Source organism: Narcine bancroftii, chromosome 6, assembly GCF_036971445.1.
Source record: "Narcine bancroftii isolate sNarBan1 chromosome 6, sNarBan1.hap1, whole genome shotgun sequence".
In the NCBI taxonomy this organism is placed as follows: domain Eukaryota; kingdom Metazoa; phylum Chordata; class Chondrichthyes; order Torpediniformes; family Narcinidae; genus Narcine; species Narcine bancroftii.
The window spans coordinates 161,633,233-161,646,780 of NC_091474.1; the positions used below are offsets into that span (position 1 = coordinate 161,633,233).

The 13,548-nt window shown below is 42.8% G+C and overlaps 1 protein-coding gene across 21 annotated transcripts in view; it reads right to left on the reverse strand.

Moving 5' to 3' along the window:
* The window catches only part of dnmt3ab (DNA (cytosine-5-)-methyltransferase 3 alpha b), a 569,168-nt gene that overhangs the window by 123,003 nt on the left and 432,617 nt on the right, over positions 1 to 13,548 (reverse strand). For 17 of the 21 annotated variants that reach the window (XR_011340476.1, XM_069886523.1, XM_069886520.1 and 14 more), the window contains 2 exons: positions 1,533 to 1,556; positions 185 to 297 (listed from right to left, as the gene is read on the reverse strand). Coding sequence is in view for 20 of the 21 variants with exons in the window: in XM_069886523.1 (XP_069742624.1) it covers positions 185 to 297; positions 1,533 to 1,556 (137 nt within the window). In the remaining variant the exon portion in view is untranslated. The remainder of the gene's footprint in view (positions 1 to 184; positions 298 to 1,532; positions 1,557 to 13,548) is intronic. The other 4 variants (XM_069886519.1, XM_069886518.1, XM_069886526.1 and 1 more) reach the window with 1 other exon arrangement.

The window sequence follows — 13,548 nt, forward strand, 5'->3', positions numbered from 1 at the left end:
AGAAGGAGTGCAGTGAAGATTCAATAACCTGAGTAGCAATTTTATTCTATGCCTCATTCACAAGAACAGAACACCATACTGAACATTGGATGTCTAACCAATGCTGTAAAATGTAACACTCTCTTGCAAAAGCGTGCAAACTGGATTTCTTCTTTTCCCAGTTGCAGAACCAAATGGCTCGTACCTGCAGCAATTATTGTTTCCGCACATGAGTACCTCCCTGCCACCACAGCAGATAGTACAGTAGGACTGGTAACCGTCATCATCGTATTGGTATGCACATTCCAAGAAGCAGTTCTGAAAACAACCACAACACCATTAGAAATTTCACGATCAATTGTAGCAGTTGTATTTTCTTTCGCCTTTCGGTGCACCTCAAAATCAATGTGATCTCGTGCAATGTTGCTGGTTTTCGGAATATCAGTGCCACTCAGTGCTTGCAGCATTCCTTTAAATGGCTTCACTCATTCCTCTGCAAAATCATCCACCACATCAAGCTCTGATTATCATCACTTTATATTTTAAACAAACTGCCCAAATATTAGCATTCTGTAGGGAGAGCCTGGTGGCTTTGATGTATCAATATGCCACATTAAAAAGCTTTAGGATATGGGTTCAGGCCTGCTAACCTGCTGGGATATCTGAGGTAGAGACAAGGTGCTTCCCTGCAGGGAGGGAGAATCGGAGGTTAAGTAAATCTGTGGTGCACTCAAGCACATCCTAGAAGCCAACTCAAAGAGTGACATTGGTAGAGGCCTGAAACAGGCTCCCGGCCCATCCTCTCAGTCAGGAAATGGTGGGCGAAGACCTAGAGAAAGGAAAAGAAAGGACTGAAAGTAGATAATAATTCTCTTAAAGGGATATGCCCATGGTGGTGGTGGAGAGGGAACGGAATGCATTTTTCATGTGTGTGTCCCACCGTGATAGGGTTGAAACAAATGCAGAAAACTCATCAGGAACGATCCACTCCATTTGCTTCAGAGTCAGTGATTTGATGCAAGCAGATGCAAGATAGACATGAAAAGGGGAACAATATTACACATATCAAGCGCCCCTTTCATCTTACTTTTTACATTTGCTTCAATCAAGTGACTGTCTATTCTAATAGAATATGCCCAAAATTCATTGCTAGTTTTTCTTGTTGAAAATACAAAACTCTGTGGTGAGGAAGTGGAAGTCACCTTATATTTAAGTACTTCCTCCCCCAACTCCAACATATTCCCCATTAACCCTTTGAGTACTCAATGTCCATTGCAGCTTTCACAGTATGCATTTTGGGCCCTATTTTCAAACCTTTTGCTGTTCTGAATTTTTTTTCACGGTGTTTGTTTTGCGCATGATGCACTTGCATATGCTTTAATGATAGTTAATTTCCCATTTTCTGGCATAAAGTGCATTGCTGTTGCACAAAAAAACTTATGCAAAGATTTTCTGCAGTTTTTCAAGGCAATTCCCTGTAGGATTATCGCACTTTAGATGCGATATTCGCATCCCATAAACTGCCGCAAATTGTTTGCGTGAACATGACTTACCCCAGTTTTAGCTTGTCGCAAGCCCTGCAGAAACAAGAAACAAACATTAAAATAAAAAAAAATGTGAATTTGTTTTACAAATGACAAGGCATGTCTTGGGAAACAGAACGTACAAGAAATAACCTCACTCAGAGGGGTCATCATCCCGACTTCGTGGCTTTTGAAGAGTCAGCCATTGTTTTCTGTTTCAATTTATTTTCCTGTTAGAATTTTTTGATTCAACAGGATTTTAAAAAACAAGATTTTGATTTTCTCCAATAACGTAATTGACAAGAGATGTCACAAAATGCGTCACTGAGCTAAAACTTGATTTATCCGGGTGCAACAGTACGCAAATTAAATAAAAATAAAAAAAAAACCTTCAGAAGGAAAATTTCTGAAATGTTCTGCAGTGCCTAAGCTGAGAAGTCATTGCGCAAACAAAAATGCAAACCATTGAAAATAGGGCCCTTCACATTTCACGTCATGTGAACATGTATTATTGAGTAGCATAAGATAATTAAGAAAGCTACGTGAAAGCATACAGCAGGTTTTTGTTACATTTTTGCTCAAATTAATCAAATCTTCCACAAAAGTCATTTTATTCTCATAAATCTGATGTATCCAACACTCCTCAAAGGGTTTCTTTTGGCTATGACAGCTTGACCTTCATTTGGAATGTACCAGAACATGATATTTGACAACTCTAATGAATGAAAAGCCACATCACAAAATTTGGGTAAATGCTGTCAAACGTAGACTTTCAACCAATAAAATTACATTGTGCTATAGATAAAGCAGAGATAAAGTGGTGATCCAACCCCAAGAGAATTTCTTAAATCTTACATGTTATAAATACATTTCTTCCGCTTGTCATTGTATATGATTTGTTTGCTTCACTCAAATAATGATTCCTTGTGCCTTGCAGATACTCACTACTACAAAATCATATGCCCGTTATATCACTGACACTAGATGGTATCTATTTTGGCATTTATCCAGTATTTTAATTAGGTTAATGCTGCAATCAATCAACAATACAGAATTCTGCATGACTGGATACAATATATGATCTCAATTAATTTTATGCACGCATTTGCTTGCTCCCAGTGAATTATTCCACATCCCTTCACTTTACTGCCACTCCCTGATCATTTCCACAAGTGGCATGATGAGCACGACACTGTTACAGTGCCAGTGAGCCAGGATTGCATCCTGTGCAGTCTGTAAGGAGTTTGCACGCTCTGTGTCTGCGTGGGTTTCCTCCCCTACTTCAAAAAGCATGGGAGTTGTAGGTCAATTGGGTATAATTGGGCAGCATGGGCTTGAGGGCCAGAAGGGCCTGTTACTGTGCTGTATGTCTAAATTTTAAAAAACCCCATTAGCGCCTACTACTCTTATGATCTTCATGATCCCAATTACAAAAGTAAATAGAGACCCAGGCACCAATGATTTTCTCAACATTAGCATTAAAAAAAATTGCCAATATTCATATTTGTATAGTAAGGTTCTTAAAGCATCCCTTATGAACAATTAAAGAGAGATACGTTATTACACTGAGCGTCACCATTTTGCAATGCTGTAGCTACCTTGTATTAGTTCAATACTTTCAAAAGATTGACATGTAAATTCTTTCCTTATCCTTTCATCATTACCTTTGATGGAAATTCAACAACACTACATGATGATTGGCAGTGCTCTTTTATAGGTACAGGTTTGAAAAAGATCATCCAAATAATGATTCAATCACACCAGCACATGGACCAAGCTGTGGAAGCAACAAATGTCAAGAACGGATGGTCCCTAACATACGTCGGAGTTCCGTTCTGTCCGACCAGTCGGACCTCAAAACAGACACAAGTTGGACGTATGTTTCTCCGGGCCAAAATGTTCTTAAACTGGAGGTGCGGGACTTCACCCATAGCCCAGCCCGCCTGATACTGGAAAGACCCATTGTTCACCACCACTGGCACCTGGCCCGTGCTCACTTCCCCTACCTCGAACATCCAGTCTGCCACTGCCTCTGTGTCATGAAAATAGAACACATTCAGCAGCAGTGGGGTCTCGGAACCCTCCTGGCCCACATAACCATATAACCATTTACGGAGCGGAAACAGGCCATGTTGGCCTTTCGAGTTCACACCGGTTCACTAGAACAACTCCACTAGCTCAAACCTCCTGCTCTCCGCCAATAATCCTCCAACCCCCTCTCCTCCACGTACACATCCAACTTTCTCTTAAATGAGGGACAAAATAGAGACGAGGCAAGATGATATCAGTTTTATGGGGCAGTAGCACACAGAAACAATGGACCTTCTGGGGTAGTAGAATCTATGAATCTTGGATAGGAGGTAGATCCAAGGCAGTGCAGGGATGGGAAACAATGAGGTTGGAGGCGGTGGAAGGGAGATTACCAGAAGTGATAAGGTCAGTAATGATGCGAGATACAGCATCCTAATGCTTCTTTACAGGGTCCTGTTCAAGGGGGAAGGAGCAGTATATGTTGGCTGCCATCATATTGGTTCGTCAAAATAAACAGCCTCTGGATCTCTGGGACATGACGTGTAATTTTTATATTTACAAATATTTTTTCTTTATTTCAAAAAATTTATGCAGTTTTTTTTGGGTCGCATGTATGGATCGCATTGGTCATAAGTAGAGAACCACATGTAATGAAAGCTAGTAAATGCTACTTTACCAGCAGAAAGGAATTACACGGAGCAAGCAACTCCAGAGATTCAGACCGTTTTTAGATATGTTCGACATGGCTGACAAGCTTTTCAATTTATTGGTTCAATTTACGAACAGTGGATAACTATAATGAATCAATACACAGAAATAGGTATTACATAAATGAAGATAATCTAAAAACAAATGCCTTCCAAAGTGCCGTGTTCCTGAATTATGACAGATATTGCAAACTGCAAAATGTGAAAGCATATCAGTAAAAATTTAAGGAAGAAAATTCCTTGCAAAATGAACACCAATTTGATAAAAATTTGTTGCTGGCTTTCAACGTTTTCCCAGAATGGAAACCTTTGGCCACACATCTGAATTGTTTTGAAGCCACCAAATAAAGAGGTTAATGGTTAGAAGCAGTAAACTTTGTGATCATAATACGTTTTGTATTTTTCAGACTGTAGGTCTGACAAATTTGCATTTAATCAATGATCTTGTTCTTCAAGGTCTCCTTATATTGATTGCAACATCAGTGAGTTTGATCGAAAATTGTAAGATTCAAGATTTTTACATCAATATCTTGTGGATCATATTTATTTGGAATTCTTGCAGGGAATACCTGGTGCCAAAGTGGTAGACATGGAGCTAAGGTGTAAACATGCAAAAATGGACAATTGTGAAGAGTCTGAAGTATGACAGTCAGAAACACATACTGGTAATAAAATTTGGTGCATGCATCACTTGATACTTCCCACATTGGACCAGATATATTTGTGAACAGTTGAATATCTTGAGTGAAAGAATTTAAAAGTGAAACGCAAAAGTCTGCAGATGATGTGATGCAGTAAAAATACACCAAAATGCTGGAGGTACTCAGCCAGTCTTTTCAGCATCCATAGGAGACAAAGATATATTGCTGAGATTAAGGGACGAGTTAAGGATTCATCATGTTTGTGCGAAAGGAGACAGAAGGGAGAAACAGAGCAAGGGGAAGACGACAGGGGAAGAAGTGATGCGGTGAGGGGGGGGTTTAACCAAGATCAGAGAAGTCAATATTAATGCCATCCAGTTGGAGGGTGCCCAGTTGGAAGATGAGGAGTTGTTCCTCCAATTTGCGGGTGGTCTCAATCTGGCAGAACATGAGACCATGGACAGACATGTCAGCAAGGGAGAACTCAAATGGGTGGTCACTGGGAGATCCATACGATGGCGATGGACAGAGCCGAAGTGCTCAACAAAGAGAACTCCCAGTCCGCGTCCAGTCTCTCTATTGCAGAGACGACCACAATGGGACCACTGGATACAATGGATGACTCTCATTTACTCTCCAGTCAGCTTCCCCTTGCTCTATCTCTCGCTTCCATCTCCTTCTGCACAAACATGACAAATTCTTACCTCATCCCTTATCATGTCCAATTAACATCTTTTGTTGGTCTGGTTGCCTCCTCCAGCCAGCATTGTCTGAATTCTGAGACTCATTGAAATTTCCTGCTTTTGGCTTATTCTGCTTATTTTTTGAACACTGCCCAGCGAAAGACATGGTCTGCTCCAGTTGTGTGAAGAAATGAAAATATCCTAAGGTGTGCAAATCAAAACCACCCCTCCTTAGTAGCACTGTGTGCAGGCCGTGGGAACTAGCACCTTAGATGCCACCATCTCATGGAACTAGCAGTGCCATGTGCGAATCTTGGGGGCCGCCATCTTGGGCACCATCTTCGAGACCTGGCAGCGCCAAGTGGTAGGGGGCACCATCTTGGCCCCATCTTTGAGATCCAGCAGCTGCAGGCTGTGGGGGGGGTGACATCTCCAAACTCAACACTTGAACTCTCCGAAGCAGCAAGAAGTAGCGACCCAACACTGGCTTCCATCACACTCGACCAGGGCTGTCCCCATCAACTCACCAGATCGATGATGGACATTCAGGTAAATGGCCATGTGATGAGTTGCCTGTTCAATAGTGGGAGCACAGAGAGCTTCATCCACCTGACAGTGCAGCGCTACTCCCTCGTTATAAGGCCAGTAAAAAAGTCTCCTTAGCCTCAAGATCACATAACAGCAGATGTCCACGGTTACTGTGTAGTGACTCTAACCGTGTAGGCCACAGACTATAAAAACTTTAAATTTCTGGTGATGCCACAGCTCTACGCTGCTGAGCTACTGGGACTGAACTTTCAATGTCACATTAAAAGCATAACGATGGAGTACGATGGGCTCCATCCACCCCTTACTGTCAGTAACCAGCAGTTTTTAAATTGCCCACTGCGCTCCATCTGCCCTTCAGCCCCTTTCCCCACTGCACACAGCCAACAATCTGATCACCCATCACTCACGATCTGCAGCCTCTCCACCCTCAAAATCAATCTACCATTGCTGTTCGCCAACCTCACCCCGACTGTAAACCTCTCACCACCAAAAGTAGGTGGTACAGTGTTAGGAACAGGGCATTCATTAGGGCAGAAGTACAGTGACTCCTCAATGAGGGGATAATTGAGGCTTAGCACCAGACCATAGAGAGCACAAGTGGTGGTAGTGAGGAACGGGGAGAAAAGCAGGATGGTCAGCGACTACAGTCAGACCATTAACAGGTACATACAACTAGACGTGTACCTCCTTCCCCAAATATCCAATATGGTGAACCAAACCGCACAATATCAGGTTTTCTCTAGCATCAACCTAAAATTGGCATGCCATCAGCTCCACATCTGCCTGGAGAAGTGCCAATATATTGGGTTCGAGATGGATGGCCACCTCTATAATTTCCTGAGAGACCCCTTCATCATCACCAATGGGGTCTCAATCTTCCAATGGGAAAAGGACAGCATGGTAGATCAGTACCAGCTGCAGGCTACATTTCCGCATCTCGACAATGTCACCATCTGTGGTCATGACTTGCAGGGCCATGATGCCAATTTTCAAAAATTCCTCCACTCCGCCAAGCTCCTTAACCTCATGTACAATAAGGCTAAGTGTGTATTTCGCACAACTAACCTTGCCATCCTTGGCTATGTCATTGAGAATGGAGTCATTGGTCCCGACCCTGACCGCATGCACCCGCTCCTGGAACTCCTCCTTCCCCACAGCCTCAAGGCCCCGAATAGGTGCCGGGGTTTTTTTCTCTTACTATGCTCAGTGGGTCTCCAACTATGGAGACAAGGTCCGCTCCCTTGTTAAATCCACCTCTTTTCCTCTAACACCAGAGGCTTGTGCAGCCTTCAGCCGCATCAAGGCAGACATTGCTAAATCCACGATGTACACTGTGGTTGAATCCATCCCATTCCAGGTGGAGAGCGATGCGTCAGATTTCGCTCTGGCTGCCACCCTTAATCAGGCAGGCAGTCTGCACTGAGTGCAAGCCACACTTTTACCAGCCAGACAAAGCAGTTGATAAAGGCCATCTGCCCCTTGGAATGCCTGAGGGTCGATTTCAAATGATTCCTCCTCTCCTTGGACCACAATGTGTACTTCAATGTTATTGATGAGTACTCGTGTTTTCCGTTCACCATCCCCTGCCCCGACATGACAGCTGCCACAGTCATCAAGGCCCTATGCAGTCTCTTCACTCTGTTTGGCTTACCCCGCTATGAACATAGCGACCAGGAGCCCTCATTTATGAATGATGAGCTGACCAGAGGCATCGCAGGACTACCAGCTACAAACCCCTGGGGCATGAACAGGTGGAAAGGGAGAATGCTACGGTCTGGAAGGCTATCCTCCTAGCCCTGTGGTCTAGGGGTCTCCCAGTCTCCTGCTGGCAAGAGGTCCTTCCTCCACTCCATTAGGCCCCTTCTATGTACTGCCACCAATGTCACACCAGATGAATGTATGTTTTCCTTTTCCAGGAAATCGGTGACAGGGACCATGCTGCCGGCATGGCTGATGTCCCCAGAGCCAGTCCTACTCCGTAAACATGTGGAGAGGCATGTCCGAAAGGGTCCACCTCCTCCATACCAACCCCTGATATGCCTATGTAGCGTACCCCGATGGGCATGAAGACACTGTCTCTGTGAGGGACTTAGCACCCTTAGGGAGTCCAGAGACCACCATTGATCATGCCACACTCCTCCCACCCCTCGCCACTCACCATGCAGCAGGGCGATGGCACATTACCTCAACCCAACAAATAACACTCCAGACTCGTCACCACGTACTTTATGCTGAAACTGTATACAGTTGCCCCAGATTGTCCAGGACTGCATCGCTGCACCGCAGTCACAGCCGGTATTTTGATGGTCACAGCGGAAAACCAAAGTGCCCAAAATTTGAAATTGTATCATTAATACTTCACCCCACTGGACTCTCTTTAAAAACAAGGGGAGAATGTGGCAAACCACTCTATGAATATATTTATCTGTCTGGGACAACCTTTGGCCAACTGTATCTGTGGCTCCTCCCACAAGCTCCTGAACAAAGGTGACTTCCCCTTAGCCTTCTCCTCAGTTCAGGACAGTTGAATAAAAGCCTATCTGTTTTGCTCAACTTCTGATTTTGAGTCATTGATGGGGCATCAATGGGTGAGGCCAGAAGCATCAGCAATAAAGATAGTCCTCAACTTATGACCTATGCGTCTTACGACCATCCGCATAAATGACCAAATTTAAAAAAAAAAAATATATATATATATATATACTTTAAAAATTTGAAATTTACGTGGTTTGTTTATTTGACAAGCTGTACCAGGAATACTGGGTATGTAAGAGCCAAAATGTCCATACTTACCTTGTTAGTCGGCGTTCCGGGATCCTGGGGCAGCAATCTTGATTCCTGTGTGAATACGCGAGTCTTTGGAAGGTGCATGCATGATGGGTTTGCAAACTGGAGCTCAGTTGGTGCATGTGCAAGTTAAGAATGGAACTTATTTTTGTTATTTTATTTAATACCTGATTTAGATCTTCCCAAAACTTTTTCACTTTCTCACATGCCCAAATTGCATGTACTGTTGTTCCCGTTTCCTTCTTACAGCGAAAACATCTATCTGATAATATTGGATCCTATTTGTTTAACTTTTGGGGCATGATTTATACCCTGAGTAACCAATTACAAAAAGCAACATACCAAAAAATCCAGAGATCTTTCTTCTAAGTAATACAAGAAGTAAAGAATTAGGCCTCAAACTGGATGAAGCGCAAAAAAGATTTATTATGATAGCCTTAGCTGTAGCAAAAAAATGTATAATGTCAACTTGGAAATCAGAAGAGAGCCTGAGAGTACAGCAATTGTACATAGAAATGAATAAATGTATTCCATTGGAAAAAATAACATATAATTGAAGAAATAAAGTCACATTATTTGAACAAATTTGGGAACCGTACATGGAACACAACAGAGAGGGCCTAACATGGACCTCCACCCCCTAAAATGATAGAATGAGGAGAAGAAGATGAAATGAACTGACCCAGTGTGTTAAAGTAGATGACACAATTTTCTTGCTTATTTTCATTGTGTGATGACATTGTTTAATGGGTTTATTGTATTGTATATGTTGAACATTTAATTGGTTTGGAGGGGGGTGGGAAGGAGGGAGGGAAGTAGGGGGGAAAAGGAGAAAATGCCACTGTGTATACTCAAGAGAAAAATGTTTGTGTGTATTTTGGTTAATATGGTTCATAGTGTGAAAAATTTAAATTTTTTTTAAAAAGAATGCAATTTCAATGTCATCAGGACGTTTAATTCTTGTGCCAACCGAACTCCAATATGTGAACCCACCAAAGCCTTGTGCATGCGCCAACCAAAGACTCATGCATGTGCATAGGAATGAAGATGGCCATGCCCGGCCCTGGGACCCCGGAATGCTAACTAACAAGGTAAGCATGGTCCAGAATGTAGAAAGATTCACCAAGGTTGATCGACAAATTCAGGAAGCTTTACGTGGTTATCGTCAAATGTATTGATGAAGATTTAATTACAAAATTTGCTTTAAGACCTCGGTACTCCACACGTGCAGGCACAATTATGACTTAAGTCCATTCCAAGATACGACCGATTCTTCGTTGTAAGTCGGGGACTACTTTATCTTGGTTTCTTATGGACGCTAAAAAAAAACTGAGTTCCTCCAGCATTCCGGTGAATTTTTACTACAATCACAGTGTTTGCAGACTTTCGTGTTTCACACAGTTCAGATTTCAAATTTCAGAATTATTGTCAGAGTACATACATGGCACCACATACAACCCTGAGATTCTTTTTTCTGTGGGCAGGGCAGACTTACCACTTATAGGTTGTGCAAAAAAAAAAGGAACATAGCATATGCATGCAAACAAATAAAAAACTGGAAACAGATAATGAATGTTACAAACTGACTGCAATATAGAGAGAATTTTAAAAATCAATAAAGTGCACAAGAGTCCTTAAATGAGTCCCTGATTGACTTTGCAGTTGAGGAATCTGATCCTTGAGGAGTAGCAGCGTTCCTGAACCTGGTGGTGTGAGTCTTGTGGCACCTATGCATCTTCCCTGATGGCAGTAATGAGAAAAGAACAAGTGCAGGGTGGCTGCTCTCTGATGGCACCACCTCCTACCCAAGATCCACAAACCCAATCGTCCCAGCAGACCCATTGTGTCTCACCATTCTCTCAATTCTTCCAACTCCATTACATCTGCCCCCCACCCAGGATGAGGACTTAGATGTCAGATCATCAGAGGTGTCCTCCTTCTTCAAACAATGTGGCTTTCCCTCTACCACCATCAACTCAGCGTTCACCCACATGTCCTCCATTACCTACTCATGATCCATTACCCGCTCATCTGCCCTGGCCCCATTTGCCCCCACACGCAAAATGGACAGGATTCCTCTTGTCCTCACTTACTACTCCACCAACCTCCGCATCCAACACAACCTCCATCACCATTTCCGTCATCTACTACGTGATCCCACCACTACACACATATTCCCTTTCCTCCCCTCTTTGCCTTCTACAGGGTCTGCTCCCTCTGTGGGTCCCCTGAACAATCCCCCTTCACCACCAGTTGTCCCCTTAGCAACTACCACTGTGACCGCAAGACATGTACCCACACCTCCTCCCTCACCACCATTTTGGAGTGCACTGCCTGAAACAGTCCTTCCAAGTGAAACTCTAGGGGTCATCTAATGCTTCCGGTGCTCCTGTTGTAGTCTCCTCCACATCGGAGAGACTGGACACAGATTGGGAATTCACTTTGTGGAGCACCTTGGCTCTATCCACCACAATAGGTGGGTCTCCCAGAGGTTACTCATTTCAATACCCTATCCCATTCCCTTGCTGACATGTCTGTCCATGGTCTCATGCACTGCCAAACTGAGATCACCTGCAAATTGGAATATGGACATCTCTGACTTTCATTAAAGCACACCCGGCCTCACTTTCCCCCAGGTCTGACTCTCCCCTCCATCTCTTTTCACACAAACATGATAAATTCTTACCTTGTCCCTTATCATATCCAATTAACACCTTTCCTTGGACTGGATTTCCTGCAATCAGCATTGTCTGAATTCTGAGACTTTCTAAGATTTCCTGCTTCTGGCTTATTCTTTGAAGAAGGGCTCAGGCCCAAAATGTTGGTGATATATCTTTGTCTCCCACGGACACTGAAAAAACCAGCTGAGTTCCTCCAGCATTTTGGTGTGTTTTGATTAAAAGTGAATCCTCTTGACAGTCAGGAAGAAGAAAATAAACAATGCTGTTGATATTCATTTTGTCTCAAATTAGACAGTTAAAACTGCAGAAAGAATGTGAATTTCCTTATTGTAAGAATGAACATATCCTGCATGAGCTTCATTCCAAGGCAATAGCAGCAGTTAAGTCACAATCATGAAACGAAAGGTAAACTTATTAAAGTCTTTGAATGTGGCAAATAAAATTAAATTATCCAACACAATTAATAAAGGAAATATTCTACAATTGAAAGGATTAGAATGCATCTATTATGCTTCAGCTTGATATTTAGTCCCACAGAGAAGTGATTGTGAGGACATTGTGGATTTGTCAGTTGTGGATTAGGCCCTGGCATAGATCTATTAAGCAAGGTGACTGCAGGTCTCTCATGTGCAACATTTGGAAAGAGTGTTGTACCATGATGGACAGCAACATGAAGAGTGGGCGAGTACACCCAGGCTGATCTGAATATGGATTGATATTTTTAGCAGCTATCACAGAGGAAACCATATTTCTGTAGATTTTTAAAAATATTTGGGTCCATCACTGAATGCCTTACACAGTGATTTCAACTTGTGTCGTGGAAACTACTGTAAAACTTGAATAATGCAGTTTCTGATTCTTCAGAAAGCACGCTGGTCAGGCATTTAGCCCTCTCATTAGTCCAGGACATAGGCTAGGGATCAAGAGTGTATGGTCAGATCTGAGAGTCCAAAGTCTGGCCAGGGTTAGAGCTGGACAGTGATCTCAATGTACAGGCAAAGACAGGGTTGAGATCCTGAATGTCAGAGGTCAGAAACTTAGGTCGGGTGGCAAACGGAGTAGAGTCCAATGTGCTTGAAGATTTACTACTGCCTTCACAATAACTAGAACCATAGAAAACTACAGCACAGAAAACAGACCATTCAGCCCTGCTAGACTGTGCCGAAACATCATTCTGCTAGTTCCATGACCTGCACCCATTTCATAACTCTCCAGACCTCTCCCATCCATGTATCTATCCAATTTATTCTTAAAATTTAAGAGTGAGCCCACATTTACCACATCAGATGGCAGGCCATTCCAAACTCCCACCATTCTCTAAATGAAGAAATTCCCCACACATGTTCCCCCTAAAACTTTCACCTTAAATCCATGTCCTTTCATATTTATCTCTCCTATCTAAGTGCTGACTTGCATTTACTCTGTCTATTCCTCTCTTAATTTTGTAAACATCTATCAAATCTCCCCTCATTCTTCTATGTTCCAGGGAATAAAGTCCTAACCTGTTTAGTCTTTCCCTGTAATTCAACTCCTGAAGACCCAGCAATATTCTAGTAAATCATCTCTCCACTCTTTCGATTTTACTGATATCCTTCCAGGACTGCACACAATACTCCAAATTTCGCCTCACCAATGTCTTATACAACCTCACCATAACATCCCAACTCTTGTACTCAATACTTTGATTTATGAAGGCCAAGTTGCCAAAAGTTTTCTTTGCAACCCTGTCTACCTATGCTGCCACTTTCAGATAATTATATATCTGTATTCCCATATCCCTTAGTTCCTCCGCACTCCTCAGTGCCCTACCATTTATTATGTACGTCCTACCAAAATGCAACACCTCACACTTCTCTGCATTAAATTCCATCTGCCATTTTCTGGAACTTTTTTACAGTTGGTCCAGATCCCTCTGCAAGCTTTGAAAGCCTTCCTCACTGTCCACAATGCCTCCAATCTTAGTGTCA